The sequence below is a fragment of the Piliocolobus tephrosceles genome, chromosome 10 (genome assembly GCF_002776525.5).
Source record: "Piliocolobus tephrosceles isolate RC106 chromosome 10, ASM277652v3, whole genome shotgun sequence".
In the NCBI taxonomy this organism is placed as follows: domain Eukaryota; kingdom Metazoa; phylum Chordata; class Mammalia; order Primates; family Cercopithecidae; genus Piliocolobus; species Piliocolobus tephrosceles.
The window spans coordinates 53,026,875-53,050,560 of record NC_045443.1 but is presented as its reverse complement, the minus strand read 5'-3'; the positions used below and the strand labels follow the sequence as shown (position 1 = coordinate 53,050,560).

Here is a 23,686-nt window from a genome sequence, read left to right as displayed (position 1 = left end):
GCTGGCTTTTTGCTGTCACTCTCGCAACAGTCCAGAGTCCATTGTACCCCTGGTGTGCAAAGAATGGGACCCTTGCGCACCGGGGCTGTATGTCCGGAGCTCGGGCAGTGTGGAAGGTGACGACGAATCCAAAAGTTGAGCTGAGAGGTGGGAGACTTTGAGACGCCCCTGCCGCCCCTCCCTGGAGGCGGCCTCGGGATCCAGTCCAGTTTCTCCCGGCTGTCATCTTCACTTTAATTAACCCCAAGGTACATACCTCTATCTACCCTGTTGCCACTACAACCACCCTGTTTATCTTTTAGAGAAAGCAAGGTCAGCCGCTCAATTCTCATATTCCAGGAATGAGAACAGAAATGCCAAAAATAGTGGTTCCAAGAATTTGAGATTCCTTGGGCTAGTCGAATTTCTCCCCAAACAAAAATGAACCAACAACACTGAATAGCCATCTTTTATTTTGCATAGAAAAAAAAAATAATAATAATCGCCCCTTGGTGGTACGCGCCCGTAGTCCCAGTCCCCCGGCAGGCTGAGGCGGGAGGATCGCTTAAGCCCAGGAGTTAGAGGTTGCACTGAGCCAAGATCGTGGCACTGCACTCCTGCCTGGACAACAGAGCAAGACCCTATCTCTAAAACTGCCTCTTAACAAGAGCAATGGCAGCTTTACACCCCGAAGTATGAAGGTTGTAGTCTCTTATCTCAAAGTAAGGAGCACAAATATAATACATTTTCTATTACCCTTTTGTCATTTGATGCAGGACAAAATGTATCAAACCTAGTCCCCTAACCCGGACAAATGTATCCATACACTGCCCTCTACAGGCCAGGGGGTGGAGATACAATTTTAATTAGTTTAAGTGAAGGTGTTCACCTTTAATTTTGAAAGATCATTTCCTTACCTTTCCGCTCTCCAACTAGAGCTTTTACCAGGAATCAGGGAACGGGGGTGTGGGGTATTACTAAGAGATATAAGGTAAGGGAACCGACAGTGAAAAGTTGGCTTTGGCTCTTAAGTGTTTGGAAATGGAAAGGATTTCAATCTGTATACAATCAAATCATTGAAAGAGGCTGATGCCCAACCTATCCTACTATCCTACCAGTTATTAAAAAAAAAAAAAAAAAAAAAAAAATATATATATATATATATATATATATAGAGAGAGAGAGAGAGAGAGAGAGAGAGAGAAAACAAGCTTCAACCTGAAAAAAAAAGTCTCAGCCAAAGGAAGATATAGAGAAGTCGGTTAGGGATGATCTAAAAGCCTCCTTCCTAATAGTGTCGTCTACTTTTGTGTTACACACATGCTTTACATAATTGACCTTAATCTTCAGCTTTTATTTTACAGATGAAGAAATGAGGCAGAAAGCACTAACTTGATCAAGGCCACAGTTGCTAAGATGACAGAGACAGGCCTAGAATGCCAGGTTTGTCTGGCACCAGTCCTCCTTCCTATCCTCCTTCAGATTCTTTGGAATTTAAAGCCTCCGGCAACCACACATAATTCTATTTCATCCCCCTTCCCTCAACCTTTAGACTGTGATGGACTGAAGGGTCTGAAGTACACTAGGAGTCAAGAGCAGATCCAAGGGAAATTTTCCCATTGAGGCAGAAGCTACAAGATGAACCAAAAAAACTAATTCAGTGATATTTTTCAACGCTTAGGCCATGGACCCCTTTGAGAAACATAGAAATGGATCCTAGAAATATGCACATACGGCCAGGCTCGGTGGCTCACGCCCATAATCCCAGCACTTTGGGAGGCCAAGGTGGGTGGATCATGAGGTCAGGAGTTCGAGACCAGCCTGACCAATGTGGTGAAACCCCGTCTCTACTAAAAATACAAAAATTAGCCGGGTGTGTTGGTGCGTGCCTGTAATCCCAGCTACTCAGAGATCAGGAAGCTGAGACAGTATCACTTGAACTCGGGAGGTTGAGATTGCTGGGAACCAAGATCACACCACTGCACTCTAGCCTAGTGACAGAGACTCCATCTCAAAAAAAAAAAAAAAAAAAAAAGCACATATATTTTTATGTAATACTTCAAATAGCACCCCTCCCTCCAATCTCATCAGTGGGCCCAAAGATCCATAGACCACACCCTACACATATACATTCTGTTATGAGGACCTAAAAAGATATAATAGGGTTTGATTTGATGAACAATCTAGTGGCCTTAGAATAGGGGTGATTAATAGCAATAGAAGGGCTATTTTCCAAACTAGATGTTTAAGATTAAAGGGAATAAGGATGTATCAAGATGGGATGTATCAAGATACAGGGCAAGGTGTGTTTCTGATTCAGTAAAACATTACTGGGTATCCTTTCTTCCAAATTCCTAGTACCTGACAAACAAATAGCAAAAAAAAAAAAAAAAAAAAAAAAAAAAAAAAAAGCAAGCAACACTCCAATGCCCTTTTCTTTTTTTCCTTTTTTTACTTACATTAAATACATTGGTAAATCAGCAGTCGCATTCTGTTACCACGATTGTTATGTTGGGAGAAGAAGAAAGGCAAATGCTTTCTTAGAAGCGAAACAAAAACAAAAAACCAAAACACCCCCCTTAAAAAAACTGACCAGAAGAAAAAAATGAGCTGGGAAATAATAAAAAAAAAATAAACTAAGATCCCCAAGCCCAACAGAGCTCAAAGGAAGGCAGAAGAGGCGTTAGGAAGTAGAGGGAAGGCAGCCGATAGGCCCAGAAGCTAAGGCCAAATCCTTTTCCTATGGGGGTGGGGGAGGGAGAAGCCTGGGGAAGTGGTTTCCCAGCCCCAAGACAATGAAACATCTTCACTCCTGCTCCATGGGGGAAAGCTGCATAGAGAAAGAGCTTCATTTCTAGGAGACTTTAGAAAGCCATCCTAGTTCTTCCACTTGCAAAATAGATGCACTGGGTGCTTTGTGGGGGAGGGGGTCAGTGGCTTCTGGGAAAGGAAGGGGTAAATGTGTGTGTTTCAGGGCCATGGGAACTAAGGCTGCCCCTGGAAAAGGAAGGGAATTGAGGCCTAAGTGGAAGAAACTAAGCTGGGTCCTTCAGAATCTCAGCTTCATAGATTTCTCAGCTGTTCTGGGATAGAAGGTAGTCTGCAAGCCAAAACAGCAGAAAGGTTCCAATCCTAGGTCACTGTGACCTTTCCTTTCTCCTTCTTTCTTTCCCAAAACTCTAGGCTGGAACAAGGAACTTAAAGTTCTCTTTTGCCTTGATGGCTTCTCAGAGACATCTTAAAACACCTGATAAGGGATATGAAGAGAGACTAGAGATTCAGAAAGGACCAAGGTCCTCTGATAATATGAGCCAGTTGTAAAGTACCTTCAGTGCTGGTCATTCCCTGTCCACAGGAACAGGTGGTATGATATGAGGGCACCACAGGAGGCCTCTGTGGTACTAGCCCCTAGTGGTACACGGATTAAACCACTGGTTGCATGGTGGGGAGGGATGGGGAGATTAAAGATGGAGGGACTAAATTCAAGATATTAACAAAAGGGAAAAGAAACAGGGCCTGATGGGAGGCAGAGGATAGAACAGACTGTACAGTGGGAATAAAGATCATACCTATTTACAAGGAAGTAGAAAAGACATGGTAATGGGTATCAAATTGAGTGTGAAACCTGGGAAAGGAGAGAAAACTCCTCCCTTTTGCCTGTCCTCATTTTTATTTCCCTACCTTAGCCTGTGCTATCCTGAGACTCTCCCCAGTTGCTCAGTTAATTCTCCAGGAAAGGCAAACCTATACTCAACAGCTAGGTTGGCAAGAATATAGGTTAAGAATTAGAGTTGGAGGAAGCTGACAGTGGAGATAGGACTTGAGTAGCTGCCACTGGTACTTTTATCTATAACCTCTCCTCAAACCTCGTATTAACCTCAGATTTCATTGAATTAAAAAGAAGGTGAGAGGGGAAGTAAATCAATCAAAACTTCCATAAAATAAGTACCCCAACTGAACTACCATCAATTAAAGTGCAAACTGCAGGGGCATATGGTGGCTGGGGCTGAGGCCATCTAAAGGCCAGAGGGAAAAAAAATGCATATGTATAAATCAGAGGATGGGTACCAGAAACTGTCCCTCCTCCAATCAGATCACAGCAGAGCCAAAGATGCAGGCAACCAGTGAAGATTCTTTGGAGGACTCTGGGGTCCAATCCCCATGATAGGGGAAACACTACCTAAGAGGCTGCGTGAGGGGAAACTTGGCCTTTGAAGAGTTACAGAGCCACAGATGACACTGAACCTCCACCTCCGCCCAGTTTGCTTACAAGGCACCTCCTGCCTGGTGCCTGAGAGCTTGCCTCCCCATTCTCACCTCTACCTAGGAACATCCTCCACAAGGCCAACTCATGGATACCACAATGTTTTCAAATATGAAAAACTCCAACCAAATAAAAACAAAAAGGAAATGTTTCCTTACTCCCTCCTGCTCTGAGCTTTATTCTCCCCCAGGGCCCTTAATGTAAATGAACTGGAAACCTCCTTCCTCAGCTCCTGGGTTCACCACTTTCTGCATCCTGGGGAGAGGAGAAAAGAGGATCAAGAACAGGGATTGACCAAAAGCAGAAGGGGAAGGGACAGGAGTCAGAAGCGTTTTCTGAAAAAATGGGGAGGAACACTAGGGAGGAGGAGAAAAGATAAGTAAGTCGCTGTCTTGTACCTATAATACAAAGTGAAGAAAGTTTGTTTTGGAAGGTAAGTCCTGGGGGTAGTTGACCCCCAAGCCCCAGAGTAGGGGGTAGGAGGCCAGTGGCAACAGCTGCCTGGTGTTGGTTGCTGAAGCGTTAAAAAGTGCCATGACGGAGCTGTCAGGAGGCAGCCCTTGGGAGCCAGGGCTCAGTGTGCTGTTACCGTAGGGGCTGTGTGCTGAGGGGTAGGGATGGAGGTTATTTCTTAGCTCTCGTGCTAGCTCCATACTTGTTTGCTGCTAGCCACCCCCTCAGTTGCTACAACACTGGCTCTTGTTCTGCTGGGACTGTTCATGGAGATCCACACCCCGGCTTCGGCATGCTGTACCTCCCAGATTCTGGGGTTCACTCTTTGGCAACTTCTTAGCTACAGATAAAAAGAGAAGAGAACAAGGTATGGTAGACTTTACTTCCCTACCCCTCTGCCCCCACCCCCCAAAAATGGCTACTGAGTTGGGGAAAGGGAGAATTTGGGAGATTAAAAGAATGTTCTCATGATGGGAGGGTTCACTGTTTGCAAACTTTTTTTTTTTTTTTTTTTTGAGACGAAGTCTTGCCCTATTGCCAGGCTGGAGTGCAGTGGAACAATCTCAGCTCCCTGCAACCTCCACCTCCCAGGTTCAAGTGATTCTCCTGGCTCAGCCTCCCAAGTAGCTGGGACTACAGGTGTGCGCCACCACACCCAGCTAATTTTTGTATTTTTAGTAGAGACAGGGTTTCACCACGTTGGCCAGGATGGTCTTGATCTCTTGACCTCGTGATCCGCCCGCCTCGGCCTCCCAAAATGCTGGGATTACAGGCATGAGTCATGGCGCCTGGCCCTGAGCCACCATGCCCAGCCAGCAAACTTACACATTGAAGACAAGGGAGCTAAAGCTGCAGCCAAGGATGGAGGTCACAACAGAAAGTTAAGATATTTCCATACCTAAAGTTTTTGCAAAAGGAGATACTTGCACCTATCCTTGATTTGGGTTAGCTATAATTTTGCCTATAAATGAGGGAAAAAGGAAGATCTCAGGATGTTCTGACCTTACCTATTGCCAGGAAGAGATCATTCACGTTCATAGCCGTCTTGGCTGAAGTCTCCATGAACAATAAGCTGTTGTCATCTGCATATGCCTGGGCCTCCTGCAAGGAGTGGGGGGTATTGGTGCTCAGAATGTAGGGTGGGAATCAGTATTGGCTTTCCACTCCCTAGCACAACAGCTAGGCAAAATCCTAGGTTCCCTCCCCTTAATTAATACCCCTTTGAGCCAGCTAGCCCAGATGCATAATTTAATGACAACTCCCTCAAGATGACCCCATGTCCACTCAGTCCAAAACACAAATGTCAGAAAGCTTTATTATAGGGGAGAGGGTAAGTTAGTTGGGGGCTTTTGGATTCTGACACTTGAATAGTCCCTTACCTCAAATTTAATTGCTCCCTCCTTCCCGTTTTCACACTGGTACCCCCACAGCTGGTACTTCCCTAACCCTCTGCTCTGGAATTTTCTCCTGACTCCTCTAAAAATCTCCTGGCTGTCATTAGGGTCACAGTATTGCTGTATTTAACTTGGTGTAGAACTGGGGAGTGAGACAATGAATGTCCTCAGTTGACGTCTGAATTCAGAGAGGGCTGGTTTGGAAAAAAAGAGGTCCCAGGAACAGAGGAAGTGTTAAGAGAGGAACTCCATGAGCCATCTTACTTCATACTCCACCATACGCTTGTTGGCCAGGTCAGCTTTGTTCCCTGCCAGGGCAATAACGATACTAGGACTGGCCTGTCGCTGTAGTTCCTTCACCCATGTCTTTGCTCGGGCAAAGGTTTCCTAGGAAAACATGAAAAGAATGAGTAGGCTGGAATGACTGCTAATCCATATCCATCACCTTTTAAAGTGAGTCTCAAAATTCACCTTTTCTAGGTGGTCTTCCCTCACTGAAACCACAGGTCTCTGATAATTCATTATCTATCTTCTTAGCACTTGCAAGCATAATTTGTACTCTTATTTGCTATTTCAAGAACCTGTTTTCTGCCCCCCACCCCCTGCTCCAATCTAACTCCTCTAAACATAAGCAAGGACCCTCTTTTTTTTTTTTTTTTTTTTTTTTGAGACTGAGTTTTGCTCTGTCACCCAGGCTGGAGTGCAGTGGCTCGATCTCAGCTCACTGCAACCTCCGCCTCCTGGATTTAAGAGATTCTCCTGCCTCAGCCTCCCGAGTAGCTGGGACTACAGGCGTGCACCACCACGCCCAACTAATTTTTGTAATTTTAGTAGAGACAGGGTTTCACCATGTTGGCCAGGATGGTCTCAATATTTTGACCTCATGATCCACCTGCCTTGGCCTCCTAAAGTGATGGGATTACAGGCAGGAGCCACCATGCCCGGCCAGCAAGGATAGTCTTCTTTGCTCACTTACCTGATTAGTAATGTCGTAAACCACGATTGCAGCTTGGGCACCCCTGTAGTACATGGGGGCTAAGCTGTGATATCGTTCCTGCCCAGCTGTGTCCCAGATCTCAAACTTGACTGTTGTGTCATCTAGACAAACGGACTGGGTAAGGAAGGCCGCTATGGATGAGAGAATGGAGGGGAAGATGCTGTAAGTGGGAGGATGAATGTGAACATCCCACTCCCCTTTAAAATATAACTGCCCTCACACTAAGACCAGTCACCACCTAGCATACTCAGCTACAGGAAAAGGTTTCGAGTTCTCCTTACATGTAAGTCTTGGAACCAGGATTAAGACTGCCCTTGACTAAGTCCTTCCTGCCAGAAATGTCACTGGCTAAGGAATGGGGGTACATCATAAACTAAGAGGGATAGAAGAACTGGCACTTATAGGCGTCATCTTTCTTCTAACCAAAATAGGAGAATAACAAATGACAGACCCAATAGCTTCAGATAAAAGTCATGTCAAGAATTAATTAGAAGATTGGGCCAGGCACGGTGGTTCATGGCTGTAAAACCAGCACTTTGGGAGGCGGAGGCGGGTAGATCACCTGAGGTCAGGAGTTTGAGACCAGTCTGGCCAACATGGCGAAACCCCATCTCTACTAAAAATACAAAAATTAGCCAGGCGTGGTGGTGGGCACCTGTAATCCCAGCTACTCAGGAGGCTGAGGCCAGAGAATCGCTTGAACTTGGGAGGTGGAGGTTGTAGTGAGCCAACATGGCGCTACTGCACTCCAGCCTGGTCAACAAGAGCAGAACTCTGTCTCAAAAAACAAACAAAAGAATTAATTAGAGGATTGGCTGGGCGCAGTGGCTCACGTCTGTAATCCTACCACTTTGGGAGGCCAAGGCAGGCGGATGGCTTGAGGTCAGGAGGTCGAGACCAGCTTGGCCAACATGGTGAAATCCCGCCTCTACTAAAAACACAAAAGTTAACCAGGCGTGGTGGTGGACACCTGTAATCCCAGCTACTCGGGAGGCTGAAGCAGCAGAATTGCTTGAACTGGGGAAGTGGAAGTTGCAGTGGGCAACCACTGCACCACTGCACTCCAGCCTGGGCAACAGGGTGAGACTCAGTATCCAAAAAAAAAATAATTAGAAGATTTTAAAGCTTGATGGCAAGTCCCATCATCATTAATATTATTTGGCTGTTACTTTTTCAAATAATCTGCTGTAGGTCCAGGAATACATTTCGAAGAAGACTAATAAAAAGGGGAAAGCAGCCGGGCATGGTGGCTCATGTCTGTAATCACAGCACTTTGGGAGGCTGAGGCGGGTGGATCACTTGAGGTCAGGTGTTCGAGACCAGCCTGGCCAACACGGCAAAACCCTGTCTCTATTAAAAGTACAAAAGTTAGCCGGGTGTGGTGGTGCATGCCTATAATCCCTGCTGCTCAGGAGGCTGAGGCACAAGAATCACTTGAACCTGGGAGGCGGAAGTTGCAGTGAGCCAAGATTGCACCACTGCACTACAGTCTGGGCAACAGAGGGAGACTCCATCTCAAAAACAAACAAATAAATAAATAAATAAAAATAACAAGGGGAGGGAGTAATATGGAGGTTCTCATAAAAGATCCTTTATTGAATTAGCACCCTATTTTGGGGTAGTATCAGGGAAAAGGTAGCAAAGATGAGAAAGACAGACACCCTTTATGTTTTGCATTAGTTCCAGCCTCTATTTTACCAGATTTTTTTTTTGAAACACAGTCTCGCTCCTTTGCCTAGGGTAAAATGCACGGGTGCAATTTTGACTCACTGCAACCTCCGCCTCGGGTTCAAGCGAGTCTCCTGCCTCAGCCTCCCAAGTAGCTGGAATTACAGGCATGTGCAACCATGCCCAGCTAATTTTTGTTATTGTTGTTGTTTTTGTTTTTTTGAGATGGATTTTCGTTCTAGTCACCCAGGCTGGAGTGCAATGGCGCAATCTTGGCACACTGCAACCCCCACCTCCTGGGTTCAAGCAATTCTCCTACCTCAGCCTCCTGAGCAGCTGGAATTACACGCATGTGCCACTACACCCAGCTAATTTTTGTATTTTTAGTAGATACGGGGTTTCACCATGTTGGCCAGGCTGGTCTAGAACTCCTGGCCTCAAGTGATCCGCCTGCCTCGGCCTCCTAAATGCTGGGATTATAGGTGTGAGCCACCATGCCCAGCTTATTTTACCGCTTTTTTTTTTTTTTTTTTTTTTAATTGGGTTTTTGTTTTTGTCACCCAGGGTGGAGTACAGTGGTGCAATCTTGGCTCACTGCAACCTCCACTTCGCGGGTTCAAGTGATTCTCCTGCCTCAGCCTCCCAAGTAGCTGGGATTACAGGCAACCGCCAACATGCCCGGCTAATTTTTTGTATTTTTAGTAGAGACAGGATTTCGCCATGTTGGGCAGACTGGTCTCCAACTCCTGACCTCAGGTGATCCACCCACCTTGGCCTCCCAAAGTGGTAGGCCACTGGGCCCGGCTTCTGTTTTTATAAAGGGTTTCCATTTCTGGGGAAAAGAATGCAACTAAGAGGGCCAGCTCCATAATCAGGTCTTAGATCTCTTTTCAAAAGCCTTACCGGTCAGGCGCGGTGGCTCACACCTGTAATCCCAGCACTTTGGGAGGCCGAGGCAGGCAGATCACCTGAGGTCAGGAGTTTGAGACCAGCCTGGCCAACATGGTGAAACTCCCTCTCCACTAAAAATACAAAAATTAGCCAGGCGCCATGGGGTGCACCTATAGTCCCAGTTATTTGGGAGGCTGAGGCATTGAACCTGGGAGACAGAGGTTACAGTGAGCCAAGATTGCACCACTGCACTGCAGCCTAGGCAACAGAGTAAGACTCCATCAAAAAAAAAAAAAAAGACAAAACCCTTACCAAACATTCAATCTCCTCTTACCCCGAGGCACTCACCTCCAATGGTGCTCTCCTGGTACTCATGGAACTGCCCTTTGACAAAACGTAATACCAGGCTTGACTTTCCCACTGCAGATTCTCCCAGCAGCACCAATTTGAACTGGCAAATTTTGCTGGCCTGGGGTTGCCCATTGGGCCTAGCTGTGCTTCTGCTAGTCATGGCCAGATTATCAGAGTGGGAAAGGGTGGAGGGAGGGGAATGCTGTAAAGGGGGGGGAAGGGGAGGGGATTTCCAGGCTTCAACACTCCTGCAAGAAAAAAAAAGTGAATTAGACATACGTCCATTGAAGCTGCAATCGCTTTTCAGAGAAGGATAGAATCTCTTCATCTCCTTGCTCCTATGAGGACTTAGCTCTTGCAGTCATCTGCTATTGACAGGTTATACCTCTGAGAAGGTCCCAGGCAGCTGACCCTCAGGGGTAAGAGTTGGGAACAGCAAAGTAAGAACTGCTTCTGGAGTTTGCCCTACCACATAATCTCTAACTGCCAAGGGAACCGAAATAGAGAGACTGAAAACTGAGAGTTTTTAATTCCCCAGTAATTCTCCACCATGTTTTCAAGGTTTTTTGTTTGAGTCACACAAAGTGATCAGCCTTTAGTTGGCCTGAAGAATATCCAGATCCACCCACAGGTACCCTAGATCCCCAGTATCTCCTTGGCATCCTGGTGCTGTGCTCTTCTTTTCCTTTTTTTTTTTGAGATGTCACTCTTGTTGCCCAGGCTGGAGCGCAGTGGCGTGATCTTGGCTCACTGCAACCTCCGCCTCACAGGTTCAAGCAATTCTCCCACCTCAGCCTCCCGAGTAGCTGGGATTACAGGCACGCACCACCATGCCTGGCTAATTTTGTATTTTTAGTAAAGATGGGGTTTCTCCATGTTGGTCAGGCTAGTCTTGAACTCCCGACCTCGGGTGATCCGCCCGCCTTGGCCTCCCAAAGTGCTGGGATTACAGGCGTGAGCCACCGTGCCTGGCCTTCTTTTCCTTTTTATTTAGCTCTCTGTCAAAATGAGAGATTCACTCTAGGGGTGTGGGATAAGAGTCACCCCTCCTAAGGGCAGAAGGTTAGATGCTGCTATATCTTTTATATATGACTGGTCTCCCTGATAAGACATTTCTAAAAATCTAACCAGGGTCCCATTGCCAGAAAATCTATCCTTTCTCATTCTTGGCTGAAGGTAAGGAGAGAAATACAACCAACAGATCACATCCATTATCAACTCTGTTTCATTAACAACTTTTTTCACTTTGTTTCTGCCCATCTTTCTAAATCTGAAAGCCTATCAAGACTCAGTAAGCTTGACCTACTCTCAACCTGCAGCTGTCTTGCTGGTGCCTAGGGATTAGATTACCCTCCACACCAAAGGGGCCTAACAGCTGTAGCCCTCCAAATTAGAGGCAGAGAAAGGTATACCTTCTAAAGACATACAGGAGTCTCCAGAGGATGGTATAAGGGTAAGTCTGCAAGCGATCAATATTTGATTAAAGAATACACTGAATCAACTCCTCTATCTTCTAAGAGGGCTAAGAAAGCTGCTGGTGGGGCAGGGAACAGAGAGGAGTTGGGACTTTGAGATTCTAATCGTCTAAATCTGAATACATTTCATCATCCTGACTCTGAGCAGAAAGGAGCTATGAAATTCAAAGGGGAGTTAGCATGGGCAGAGCATGCAAAAACCTCTCTCCCAAACCTAAGCACTGCTTGAGAGTTGTACTTTGCTTGTTCAAATTGATCTTTCGCTTTTCCAAAGCAGATCCTAGTGACTTCACAGACATTATACTCTGTGGCATATGTGGGGAAACATTATTTTGTCACCACAATTAGTGGGTCTGGAGTTAAACTGGGGTTTAAAAATTTCAGTAATCCCACTTACTAGATAGTAAAGACAGAAAATCATACAGGAGGCAATGCAGAAGAATACAGGCTCTGGAGTCCAATTCTCTGGGTTGTTTTCCAGTTCTACTTATTAGCTATGAACCTTGGGCAAGTCACTAAATATACGTGTGCATTCACGGCCGGGCGCAGTGGCTCAAGCCTGTAATCCCAGCACTTTGGGAGGCCGAGACGGGTGGATCACAAGGTCAGGAGATCGAAACCATCCTGGCTAACACTGTGAAACCCCGTCTCTACTAAAAAATACAAAAAAATAGCCGGGTGAGGTGGCGGGCGCCTGTAGTCCCAGCTGCTCGGGAGGCTGAGACTGGAGAATGGCGTGAACCTGGGAGGCGGAGCTTGCAGTGAGCTGAGATCTGGCCATTGCACTCCAGCCTGGGCGAGAGAGCGAGACTCTGTCTCAAAAAAAAAAAAAAAAAAAAATTAGCTGGACGTGGTGGCATGTGCCTGTAGTCCCAGCTACTTGGGAGGCTGAGGCAGGTGAATTGCTTGAACCTGTGAGGTGGAGGTTGCAGTGAGCAGAGGCTGTGGTGACAGAATCACTGGAGCCCAGCAGTTGCAGGTTGTAGTGAGCTGACTGCACCACTACACTCCAGCATGGGCGACTGAACAAGACCCTGTCTCTGAAAAACAAAAAGGAGACAGAACTAAAGGGTAAAGAGGAAGTTAGCAAAGGAATGAGCGGTGAGAATTCAAGGTCCCAAAGTAGACTACATTAATACAGAGGAACATGACAATTACTTTGATTCTACTGGGTATTCTGTAGTCCCCTTGGTCAGTCAGTCCTAAAAATCCAGATATACATGTACCATTTTATGATTAAGTTTTCAATGGCCTATGACGAAAGGATCAAAATAAAGATGATACAGCAAATTTTTCATAAAGCTAAATTTATTCAATTTAAATGAGTATCTTTAATTATAACATTTTAAAATTTATTTTCAATTTTTAGAGATAGTCTCACTCTGGTGCCCAGGCTGCAGTGCAGTGGAGTGATCATAGCTCATTGTCGGCTCCAACTCCTGGGCTCCAGCGATCCTCCACCACACCTGGCTAATTTTTTCTGTTTTGTGTAAAGATGGGGTCTCCCAATGTAATCAGTTTATTTTTAAAGTATTTATTCATTTTTTAAAACTATGAGTTATCATTTTAAAAAAAGAGTTTTATAAACACTGCTTTGGAGAGGCCTGACACTGAAAGATGGGTTAGTAGGGACGGAAATAAGTTTAGTTTCTGGACAGTCTATAGTTATGGTTACTACTCAAGCACTTCTGGATGGAATTCAGATGAGGACCGAATGATGGGCTTTCCAGGGATCAGAGAATTCTCCAACCCTGCCACTAAAGAGCTATCATTAATACAGAGCTATCATAGAGATATCACAGAGAGCCAACCTAGACAGAGGCAGTCCTGCAGAGTTGGTAAAGTTTCTGGAATCAGGCAAGATCGAGTTCTCTTCTCTGCTTTGCCACAACTCACTGTGATTTTAGGCTACTCACTCCTTTTGTTTTTCTGATTCTCAGCTTACTCCTTTTTCTTTCTTTTTTTTTTTGAGACAGTTTCGCTCTTGTTGTCCAGGCTGGAATGCAATGGCACGATCTCGGCTCACCGCAACCTCTGCCTCCCAGGTTCAAGTGATTCTTCTGCCTCAGCCTCCCAAGTAGCTAGGATTACAGGTATGTACCACCACGCCTGGCTAATTTTGTATTTTTAGTAGAGACGGGGTTTTTCCATGTTGGTCAAGCTGGTCTCGAACTCCTGACCTCAGGTGATCCACCCGCCTCAGCCTCCCTAAGTGCTGGGAGCTTCCCCATTTATAAGGATCTTTGCGGGTGAATGGAATTGGTGAAAGTGGCAAAGAGCAGAATTTGAATTCACTTCCAAAGTTCTGTGCACATTTAAGAAACTTGCTGCTTAAGGCATCTGTGAGGATGAATTACTTCTAAAGCATCTCATATTTACGTGGTATTCATACACACTGTCTTGTAGGAAAAAAGGACAGACCAGCAGAATGGTAAACACAGCCCGGCTTGGTGGCTCACACCTGTAATACCAGCACTTTGGAAGGCTGAGGTGGGAGGACCGCTTGAGGCCAGGAGTTCAAGACAAGTGTCAGCAACATAGTGAGACCTTGTCTCTAAAAAATTAAAAAAAAAAAACAAAACATTAGCCAGGCATGGTGGCACATGCCTGTCATCCTGGCTACTCAGGAGGCTGAGGTGGGAGGATCACTTGAGCCCAGGAGGTTGAGGCTGCAGTGAGCTGTGATTATGCCACTGCATTCCAACATGGGCCACAAAGTGAGATCTTGTCTCAAAAAATAAATAAATAGGCCGGGCGCGGTGGCTTATGCCTGTAATCCCAGCACTTTGAGAGGCCAAGGCGGGCAGATCACCTGAGGTCAGGAGTTTGAAACCAGCCTGGCCAACATATAGTGAAACCCCGTCTCTACTAAAAAATACAAAAATTAGCTGGGCAAGGCAGCACATGCTTATAGTCCCAGCTACTTGGGAAGCTGAGGCAGGAGAATCGCTTGAACCCAGAAGGCGGAGGTTGCAGTGAGCCGAGATTACGCCACTGCACTCCAGCCTGAGCAACAGACCAAGACTCTGTCTCTCAAAATAAAATAAATAAATAAATAAATAAAGACAGGTGACACAATAATAAAAAAAAGGACAGATGATAAGCTGATCAAGTTTCCTTCAGGTGACATATATATGCTGTACTCTCAAGAAACAATAGAAAAAGTTACTAGTTTTTTCAACTTACTCCCTCACCACATTTTTATGTATTTCAAAGCATGTGATCCAAGGGGTAGAATATTAAGCCTCAATGTTACTACTCTACAATATAGGAAAATGTGGGAGTTAGAATGGACTGAATTCTCATAGCTAAACATATCACTTGAGCTCTGGGGGAGTATAAAGACAGGAAACAGTTGCAGACACGCTTAAGTTGCAAAGTCCCTGTCACTAACTCCCAGAGATGGGAAGTCAAGCCGGAGCCCAGATGTGGTCAGCAAGCTTTCTTGCTACTAAGCAACCCTGGATTCTCAGAGATCAGTAACTACTAACTTAGAAAAGACTACCGGCCGGGCGCGGTGGCTCAAGCCTGTAATCCCAGCACTTTGGGAGGCCGAGACGGGCGGATCACGAGGTCAGGAGATCGAGACCATCCTGGCTAACACGGTGAAACCCCGTCTCTACTAAAAAATACAAAAAACTAGCTGGGCGAGGTGGCGGGCGCCTGTAGCTACTCAGGAGGCTGAGGCAGGAGAATGGCGTGAACCCGGGAGGCGGAGCTTGCAGTGAGCTGAGATCCGGCCACTGCACTCCAGCCTGGGCGACAGAGCGAGACTCCCTCTCAAAAAAAAAAAAAAAAAAAAAAAAAAGAAAAGACTACCTCCCACCCTAATATGTAGCCTTAAGAATATGTTCTGGCTGGACATTGTGGTTCATGTCTGTAATCCCAGCATTTTGGGAGGCCAAGGCGGGAGGACCACTGGAGCCCAGGAGTTTGAGACCAGCCTGGGCAACGTAACAAGACCCCACCTCTAAAAAAGAAAGAATATGTCCTGCTTTCTTCCCTGTTCACAGCAATTAACGGGCCACCTCTAAGCTTTGATCTTTAATCTCATCATGTTTATAAGGGTATTATTTAAAAAATATACTAGCTGGACTCTCAAAAGATCACTGATACAGAAATGAAATAATACATATAAAATTCAACTGATTTATTTCCTATTCTGATTTTTTTCCCACAATTTTTTTTTTTTTTGATATAAACCAGTCAAATGGCATGATGATTATTACCTTCAAACCTGAGGCAAGAAAAAGGGAGATGGGGCAGATTTTTCTTTCTTTCAACCTTTTTAGCTCAGAAGAGAAGAAATCAGATTTAACTGCCCTTAGAAGTGCAGCTCTGGGTCAGGCGTGGTGGCTCAAGCCTGTAATCCCAGCACTTTGGGAGGCCGAGACGGGCAGATCACGAGGTCAGGAGATCGAAACCATCCTGGCTAACACAGTGAAACCCAGTCTCTACTAAAAAAATGCAAAAAACTAGCCGGGCGAGGTGGTGGGTGCCTGTAGTCTCAGCTACTTGGGAGGCTGAGGCAGGAGAATGGCGTAAACCCGGGAGGCGGAGCTTGCAGTGAGCTGAGATCTGGCCACTGCACTCCAGCCCGGGTGACAGAGCGAGACTCCGTCTCAAAAAAAAAAAAAAAAAAAGAAGTGCAGCTCTGCTGGGTGCAGTGACTCATGCCTTTGTAATCCCAGGAGTTTGGGAGGCCGAGTTGGGTGGATCACCTGAGGTCAGGAATTCAACACCAATCTGGCCAACATGGTAAAACCCCGTCTCTATTAAAAACACAAAAATTAGCCGGGTATGGTGGCTGATGCCTGTAATCCCAGCAACTTGGGAGGCTGAAGCAGGAGAACTGCTTGAACCTGGGAGGCAGAGGCTGCAGTGTGTCGAGATTGCGCCACTGCACTCCAGCCTGGGCGACAGAGCAAGACTCCATCTCAAAAAAAAAGACCCATTAACTAGAGAGGATTGAGGCCTGACCATGGGTTAGCCCACTGGGGGCAGGAGATGGGGATGGAGGATGTTCTTTAATGTGGGCAGCTCTCCCAAGCAGTGCAACAAAGTAGGCATAACAGTAAAGGTGTCTTAGCAATGTCAGCTAGAATAACACTCCATTCCTCAAGCCCCCTTCCACTTGTTAGCTTTGAGTCCCTAAACCAAATACATATGAAGCCTCCAGAAGTCTATCACCTATCAACGGAGACAGAGTTCTCGGTATATATAGCCACTGGAGTCCAACCCAGTACCAGCTGTCAGCCTTAAGGTCAGTCAGGCAGATCAGAGCCAGTCTAGAGGTCATTTAGTCCAGTCTCTGTATTTTACAGGTGAGGAAACTGATACACACAAAACTAGTCAATTTGGGCTAGGCACGGTGGCTTACGCCTGTAATCCTAGCACTTTGGGAGGGCAAGGCGGGCGGATCACCTGAGGTCAGGAGTTCAAGACCAGCCCGGCCAACATGGTGAAAACCTGTCTACTAAAACTACAAAAATTAGCTGGGTGTGGTGGTGCATGCCTGTAATCCCAGCTACTTAGGAGGCTGAGGCACGAGAATCGCTTGAACCTGGGAGGCAGATGTAGCAGTGAGCCGAGATCACGCGATTGCACTCCAGCCTGGATGTAGAACGAAATTCTGTCTCAAAAATAAATAAATAAAAAATAAAATAAAATTAGTCAACTTGTCAAGTGTGACCATACAGCCAACTGCTAAGTAGTAAATGTAGGACTCCCAGTCAGGTATTCCTGCCTCTTTTATACCACTATACTTTTTTTTTTTTTTGAGATGGAGTGCAGCGGTGCGATCTCGGCTCACTGCAAGCTCCGCCTCCCGGGTTCACGCCATTCTCCTACCTCAGCCTCCCAAGTAGCTGGGACTACAGGCGCCTGCCACCACGCCTGGCTAATTTTTTGTATTTTTAGTAGAGACGGGGTTTCACCGTGTTAGCCAGGATGGTTTCGATCTCCTGACCTCGTGATCCACCCGCCTTGGCCTCCCAAAGTGCTGGGAACCAGTATACTTTTTAAGGAAGCAGGAAATGCTGAACTGTGAAGAGAACACCACAACAGGGTCAAGAGCTTAGACTGGATAGAGTTCCTGCCTCTATTCAGTTTAGGTAACTACTTGCTTTGGGACTAAAAGCAAATTAAGAAGACCCAGGTCTTCCCTGGTAACTGCGATCCAGTCCCATATCCTTCTGACGTAAGAATTAATTCATCACTACACTTTTCTAGAAGGTCTTTGACCAGCCCCTGCCAGGACAGTTGAAATAGAAGTAATTCAATGGGTAGCAGTAAGAAAACAAGTAGTAACTTTTGCAAGATTTGGTGGGCCCTGCGATTAATGTGAGATGTTTACTAAGTAGGGAAGATAGAGCAGAAACCAGTAAATACCTTCATCTCCCTCTCCAACTTTGTTTAAACCCAAGTCACCAAAATCTTGAAATGAGAGTTCTACCACTTGGCTCAGCTCTTCATTTTGTTGATTCAATGTTACCCAATGAGTCACTGGATTAAATGAGATTCCTTCCACATCCCCCACCCTTTCCCTTATATTTCTCCAAGAGGCAAAAAGCATACTTACCTCTTATCAACATGGTGGTACAAACTCCCTATTATTGACCTAGGTAAGATTGGAATGCCCATCCCTACTTGTCTGCCTAGGAAAATTCTATATATCTCATAAGACCAAGCTCAAATGTTACTTCAGTGAAATTACATAATCACCCTCTCCCCCAAAGAATTAATCATTCTCTAGAGGCCCGTAGGGTCCCACAGTATTAAGACTGTATTTCTGGCCAGGCATGGTGGCGCACGCCTGTAATCCCAGCACTTTGAGAGGCCAAGGCAGGTGGATAGCTGAAGGTCAGGAGTTCGAGACCAGCCTGGTCAACATGGTGAAACCCCATCTGTACTAAAAATACAAAAATTAGCTGGGCATGTTGGCGCAGGCTTGTAATCCCAGTTACCCAGGAGGCTGAGACATGAGAATTGCTTGAACCCGGGAGGCGGAGGTTGCAGTGAGCACAGATTGAGCCACTGCACACCAGCCTGGGCAACAAAGCAAGACTCTGTCTCAAAAAAAAAAAAAAAAAAAACTGTATTTCTATAATAGTATGTGTCACATTATTGCAGAATTGTGTCTGTCTGCTCTGCTACACTATGAACTTCTTTAAAAGTGGGAGTTTCTTCAGAGCACAGCATGCTGCCTGATCCCTAGTAGGTACTCATTAAATGCTCCCTAAATTAAGGCTAAGTAATTCTACTTCTCTCCCCGAATCAACTCCTCCTTTTCTGTACCATCTGCACAGATCTTATTCAATTCCATTTGGGAATTTTTTTTTTTTTTTTCTGAGACAGAGTCTCGCTCTGTCGCCCAGGCTGGAGTACAGTGGTGCAATCTTGGCTCACTATAAGCTCTGCCTCCCAGGTTCACGCCATTCTCCTGCCTCAGCCTCCCAAGTAGCTGGGACTACAGGCGCCCGTCACCATGCCCGGCTAATTTTTTATATTTTGTTTAGTAGAGACAGGGTTTCACTGTGTTAGCCAGGATGGTCTCGATCTCCTGACCTCATGATCCACCCGCCTCAGCCTCTCAAAGTGCTGGGATTACAGTCGTGTGCCACCGCACATGGCCCCATTTGGGAATGTTTTTAATAGGCCTCAGAGAATCAATTCTCTCCCTGACCCCTCTGTGATCTCCCTTGGATGGAGGGCCCCCTTGGGATCTTGCCCACAAGGTACTATTGCAACTCACATGGGCTAACTGCTTTTCCTGTCACCCGTTACTATGCCTCAGATGGCCTAATCACACCCAATATGTGGCCCTCCCACCCAAGCACTGAGGCAACTGTAGCTAAAAACAAAGTTTGCTGAATTTTCAGTTGATGCTGAATGGTCAAAAGTTTTGGGCCACTGTCTATTAATTCCTGACTTGAGAAACACAAGTTTAAAAAAGAGGAGCCATAACACCACAGAACCAGGAGACACTCTGAAAAGGTACCCACTGTCCTCGAACAAAAGCTACAACCTTGCCCAGAAATGTGCACACACTTTGTTCACCTGGGTAGCTCCTTCTTCAGTTCAGTGACTGTTCAGTCAATGACTAAATCTTTCCCAAAAGACTTGTGGGAAGTGGGAGTATAACATGTAGGGTTTATGGTATCCTTCCTCAAAGAGGGCTGCTGCATTTCCTTATTACAAGTTCATTGTCTCACACTTTGGTTACCTTCCAATCTGAAATGCTTTAGGATTAGGGAGCAAACTATATGCTTGCTTCTTCTACCCTATGCCTGCTTCTCAGAAGTAAAATTTGTACCAATGAGCAATATTTGCTTTCACTTAAAGTAAGAGAAGATATGAGGTATGTTATGCAGTATGGATTGTCCAAGAAAAAAATTTAAAAAGTTGTAAGGTATGACTTGAAGGGCAATGGGAAAGCTCTCTTCTCCAAATATATTTTTGCAAATCCAGGTCTATGTATGAAATTCCTTATTGATAATTCTACTCCTAAACTCCCTCTTAAGACGCAAAAAACTGTTGGAAAAATTAGATAGGATTAAAACACACACACACACGGCCAGGCGCAGTGGCTCACTCCTGTAATCCCAGCACTTTGGGAGGCTGAGGCGCACGGATCACCTGAGGTCAGGAGTTCGAGTCCAGCCTGGCATGGCAAAAGCCCATCTCTACTAATAATACAAAAATTAGCTGGTCGTGGTGATGCACACCTGTAATCCCAGCTACTCCGGAGGCTGAGGCAGGAAAATCGCTTGAACCTAGGAAGAAGATGTTGCAGTGAGCCGAGATCATGCCACTGCACCCCAGTCTGGGTGACAGGAATGAAAAATCATCTAAACACACACACACACACACACACACACACACACACACACACACACACACACACATCCCTACACACTGTCTCTAGGATAGGTAAGAAAAGTTCCTTGGGGGAAACAACTGAGGTTTCCGATGGGCACTATACAAAGGCTGGGGTACAACAGAGGGCTTTTAAAAGGACAAATTCAATTAATAAGGTAGTAGTTGGCTGGGCGCGGCGGCTCATGCCTGTAATCCGGGCACTTTGAGAGCACGAGGTGGGCGGATCACGAGGTCAGGAGATGGAGACCATCCTGGCTAACACCATGAAACCCCGTCTCTAATAAAAATACAAAAAATCAGCCAGGCGTGGTGGCAGGCGCTTGTAGTCCCAGCTACTTGGGAGGCTGAGGCAGGAGAATGGCATGAACCCGGGAGGCAGAGCTTGCAGTGAGCCAAGATCGCACCACTGTACTCCAGCCTGGGTAACAGAGCATGAGATTTCGTCTCAAAAAAAAAGAAAAAAAAAAAAAAAAAAAAAGATGATAGTATGAAATGCCCCAGCTGTACTCTGACTCTGAGATTTAGAGGAAAACCGATTTCAAATCCAGATAAGCTTGGAGCTTCTTGGATTCCCACAGAAAGACACACACTGTACTCCAGCCTGAGGGACAGAGCAAGACTCTGTCTCTAAAAATAGAAGAAAAGAAAAGAAAGACAAATACAGGGGCCTCTTATCATTATCATGGATAAGAAAGGGATAGTCAAGTAATGTGAACATGCAGAGACCATGAACATCCAGAGACCATGAATTTGAGATAAAGGTCTGAGATTTCTTTCTTTAGCAGAGATGACAACAATTGTCCCAAACAAAATGATCCTTTCTCCCTATAAAGTTTTGTTCCATCTCTTTGTGCATTTCCTAGGACACCCAGTACACAACTTGGGGGGGGGGTGTGTGTGTACTGAAGGTGAATAACACACAGTACAGCCCTCTGCTTGTCAGACTTGGTAGAAGACAAAATGAACTGTGAAAGGAACGCAATAAATAACAGAGTATCATCCCAGAAGGGAAAACTGTAGAAAGAATAAGACTAGAGTTTGGTGAGAACATGAAAACAGAATTGCCTTTTGTGGCACATCCCCCAAAGCAAAGCAAGATAAGTCTGATTTGCTGCCTCTGATCCTTGACCTTCCTAAATGAAATATGAGTAAGGTTATGTGTGAGAGGATTTATACTTCTTAAACTGCTGTACAGCTTCCATATTTTAAAATATGAACATATTACTTTTGTAATTAAGAAATGTAGTGATGGCCGGGTGCAGTGGCTCATGCCTGTAATCCCAGCACTTTGGGAGACGGAGGCGGGCGGATCATGAAGTCAAGAGATCGAGATCATCCTGGCCAACATGGTAAAACCCCGTCTCTACTAAAAATACACAAATGAGCTGGGCGTGGTGGCGCGCACCTGTAGTCCCAGCTACTTGGGAGGCTGAGGCAGGAGAATCTCTTGAACCTGGGAGGTGGAGGTTGCAGTGAGCCGAGATTGCACCACTGCACTCCAGCCTGGCGACAGAGTGAGACTTCGTCTCAAAAAAAAAAAAAAAAAAAGAAATGTAGTGATAAAATATATTGGTAGAGAAGGGGAAAAGGAGGAAGTACAGTAAGGGAAAATCCAATAGGCTCCAATCTATGAGGGACTAAGAAGGCTAGCAGACCATTAAAAGTATGCAGGGAGGAGGGTACTCCACTCCTCATTTTTTTTTTTTTTTTTTGGAGACAGGGTCTCATTCTGTCGCCTAGGCTGGAGTGCAGTGGCAAGAACATGGCTCACTGCACCCTCGAACTCCTGGGCTCAAGTGATCCTCCTGTCTCAGCCTCCCAAAGCGCTGGGATTACAGACGTGGGCTACTGCACCTCTGTATCTTTTTCTCTACTCACCATCTTCCCCAGATACTTCATAGTTTGACCCAACTTTTTAATAGCACAGAAATCTGGGCTTTTGAAGTAGACAAAGAACAAGGGGTGATACCAAGCTTTTGAAATGGAATTTCTCACTCTTCCCCAAATCTCTTCCTCAGTGATATCACCTCATAGTTTCGGACCTGTTAACTCCATTACCTGCCTGGAAAATACCCAAGTCTAAGTCCCACAAAAGTTTCACCAACTATAATCAGAAGACCTGATGGCTGAGGATCTCTAAGCCCCTTTCCCACGTAGATAATGAAATAGATTCTCAGTTCTAGGAGACATGGTATTCACTATAGACCACATTATTAAGTGGGAAAGAAGTGGACAAAACATGCCCCCAATCCAACTCTTGGCTCTTTCATAGGACAGGAAACAGTAAGTTAAGAAACAGACTGCAGTATAGACCAGCTATGAAGCCAAGAGAAAGTGTAGGGGCTGAGTTTGGAGCAGCCAACAGTCATGGAAAAAAAAAATTACTTTGATCTTCATCCCTACCCTGGGAGTTTTAAAAAGCTTCAAATTACCACATCTAAATACTAAAGAGAACAAAAGAGTGTGTACTCCCAAGACCCAGAGCCTCCAGCCCACCCTTCAGCATTCCCAGAAGCTCCTATAACTGATTCAGGCCCTGCTTCCATTACTTCAACTACCTTAGTCTTCTAGATTAATACAGCCTTCTTCATTTTCCCCAGTTCTCCCTCACTGAACCCAAATCTCTCTCAGCTCAACACCATAGCACCCTCAGTTCTTTTTACAATAGGCACTTTCCCTGAAAAGAACGCTTCTTTCCAACTAAGAACCCTTCTCAGGCCCTTCCAATGAACCTCTCTGGAGGGACCCAGCTCCAGTCACCCCCGGGGCTCGGGCGACAGGTCTGACCCCTCCTCACCTCCCAGCAAATGGGCTTACCTCACCCGCTGCCCTGTCCCTTTCCCCAGCTCCTCCCTCTTCAGCGCTGCTTAATGAGGCCTGCCCCTCCCCTCACTCAAGCTCCGAGCCTCCAGCGCCCGGCCCTCGGCCTGGCCGCCCCCACAGCCCAGCCGCCTTCCCGACTCACCAACTTCGGGGTCCCAGCCCGCCCAGTCCCCTCCTCAGCGCCCCCATTAGGCCTGCCGGAGCTCGGGCCCCTGCTCCCTTCTCCGGTGGGCCACTCTAACCCCTCGCTTAGGACCAGACCCGCCTCCGCTCTCAGGCCAGGTTGCTCTCATCTCCTGGGCGCTTCCGCCCCTGCCCTTTGGGGTCCATCAGCTCGGTACCTGGGGCTCCGTCTCCCCCGTCGGCCCCAAGCCTGTGTCGAACAGACAAACAGCTGCAGCTCAACCAAACCCTCCTGCCCCTCCTTCTCCTCTTCGCCCTGGGGCGGGGGCTCCAGCCAATAGCTCGATTACCCGCCTACCATCGGGGGGTGGGCTATATGTGCACTCAT

General features: G+C 46.1%; 1 protein-coding gene across 1 annotated transcript; it reads right to left on the bottom strand.

Moving 5' to 3' along the window:
• Positions 1-435: 435 nt before the first annotated feature.
• Positions 436-23,655, bottom strand: RAB5B (RAB5B, member RAS oncogene family). Its single transcript, XM_023210832.3, has 6 exons — positions 23,517-23,655; positions 9,995-10,245; positions 7,067-7,218; positions 6,355-6,477; positions 5,704-5,797; positions 436-5,036 (listed from the first exon to the last, which is right to left on the bottom strand). The coding sequence occupies exons 2-6, from the start codon at positions 10,155-10,157 to the stop codon at positions 4,921-4,923; spliced, it is 648 nt and encodes a 215-aa protein (XP_023066600.1). The 5' UTR covers positions 10,158-10,245; positions 23,517-23,655; the 3' UTR covers positions 436-4,920.
• Between the last annotated feature and the right edge of the window lie 31 nt (positions 23,656-23,686).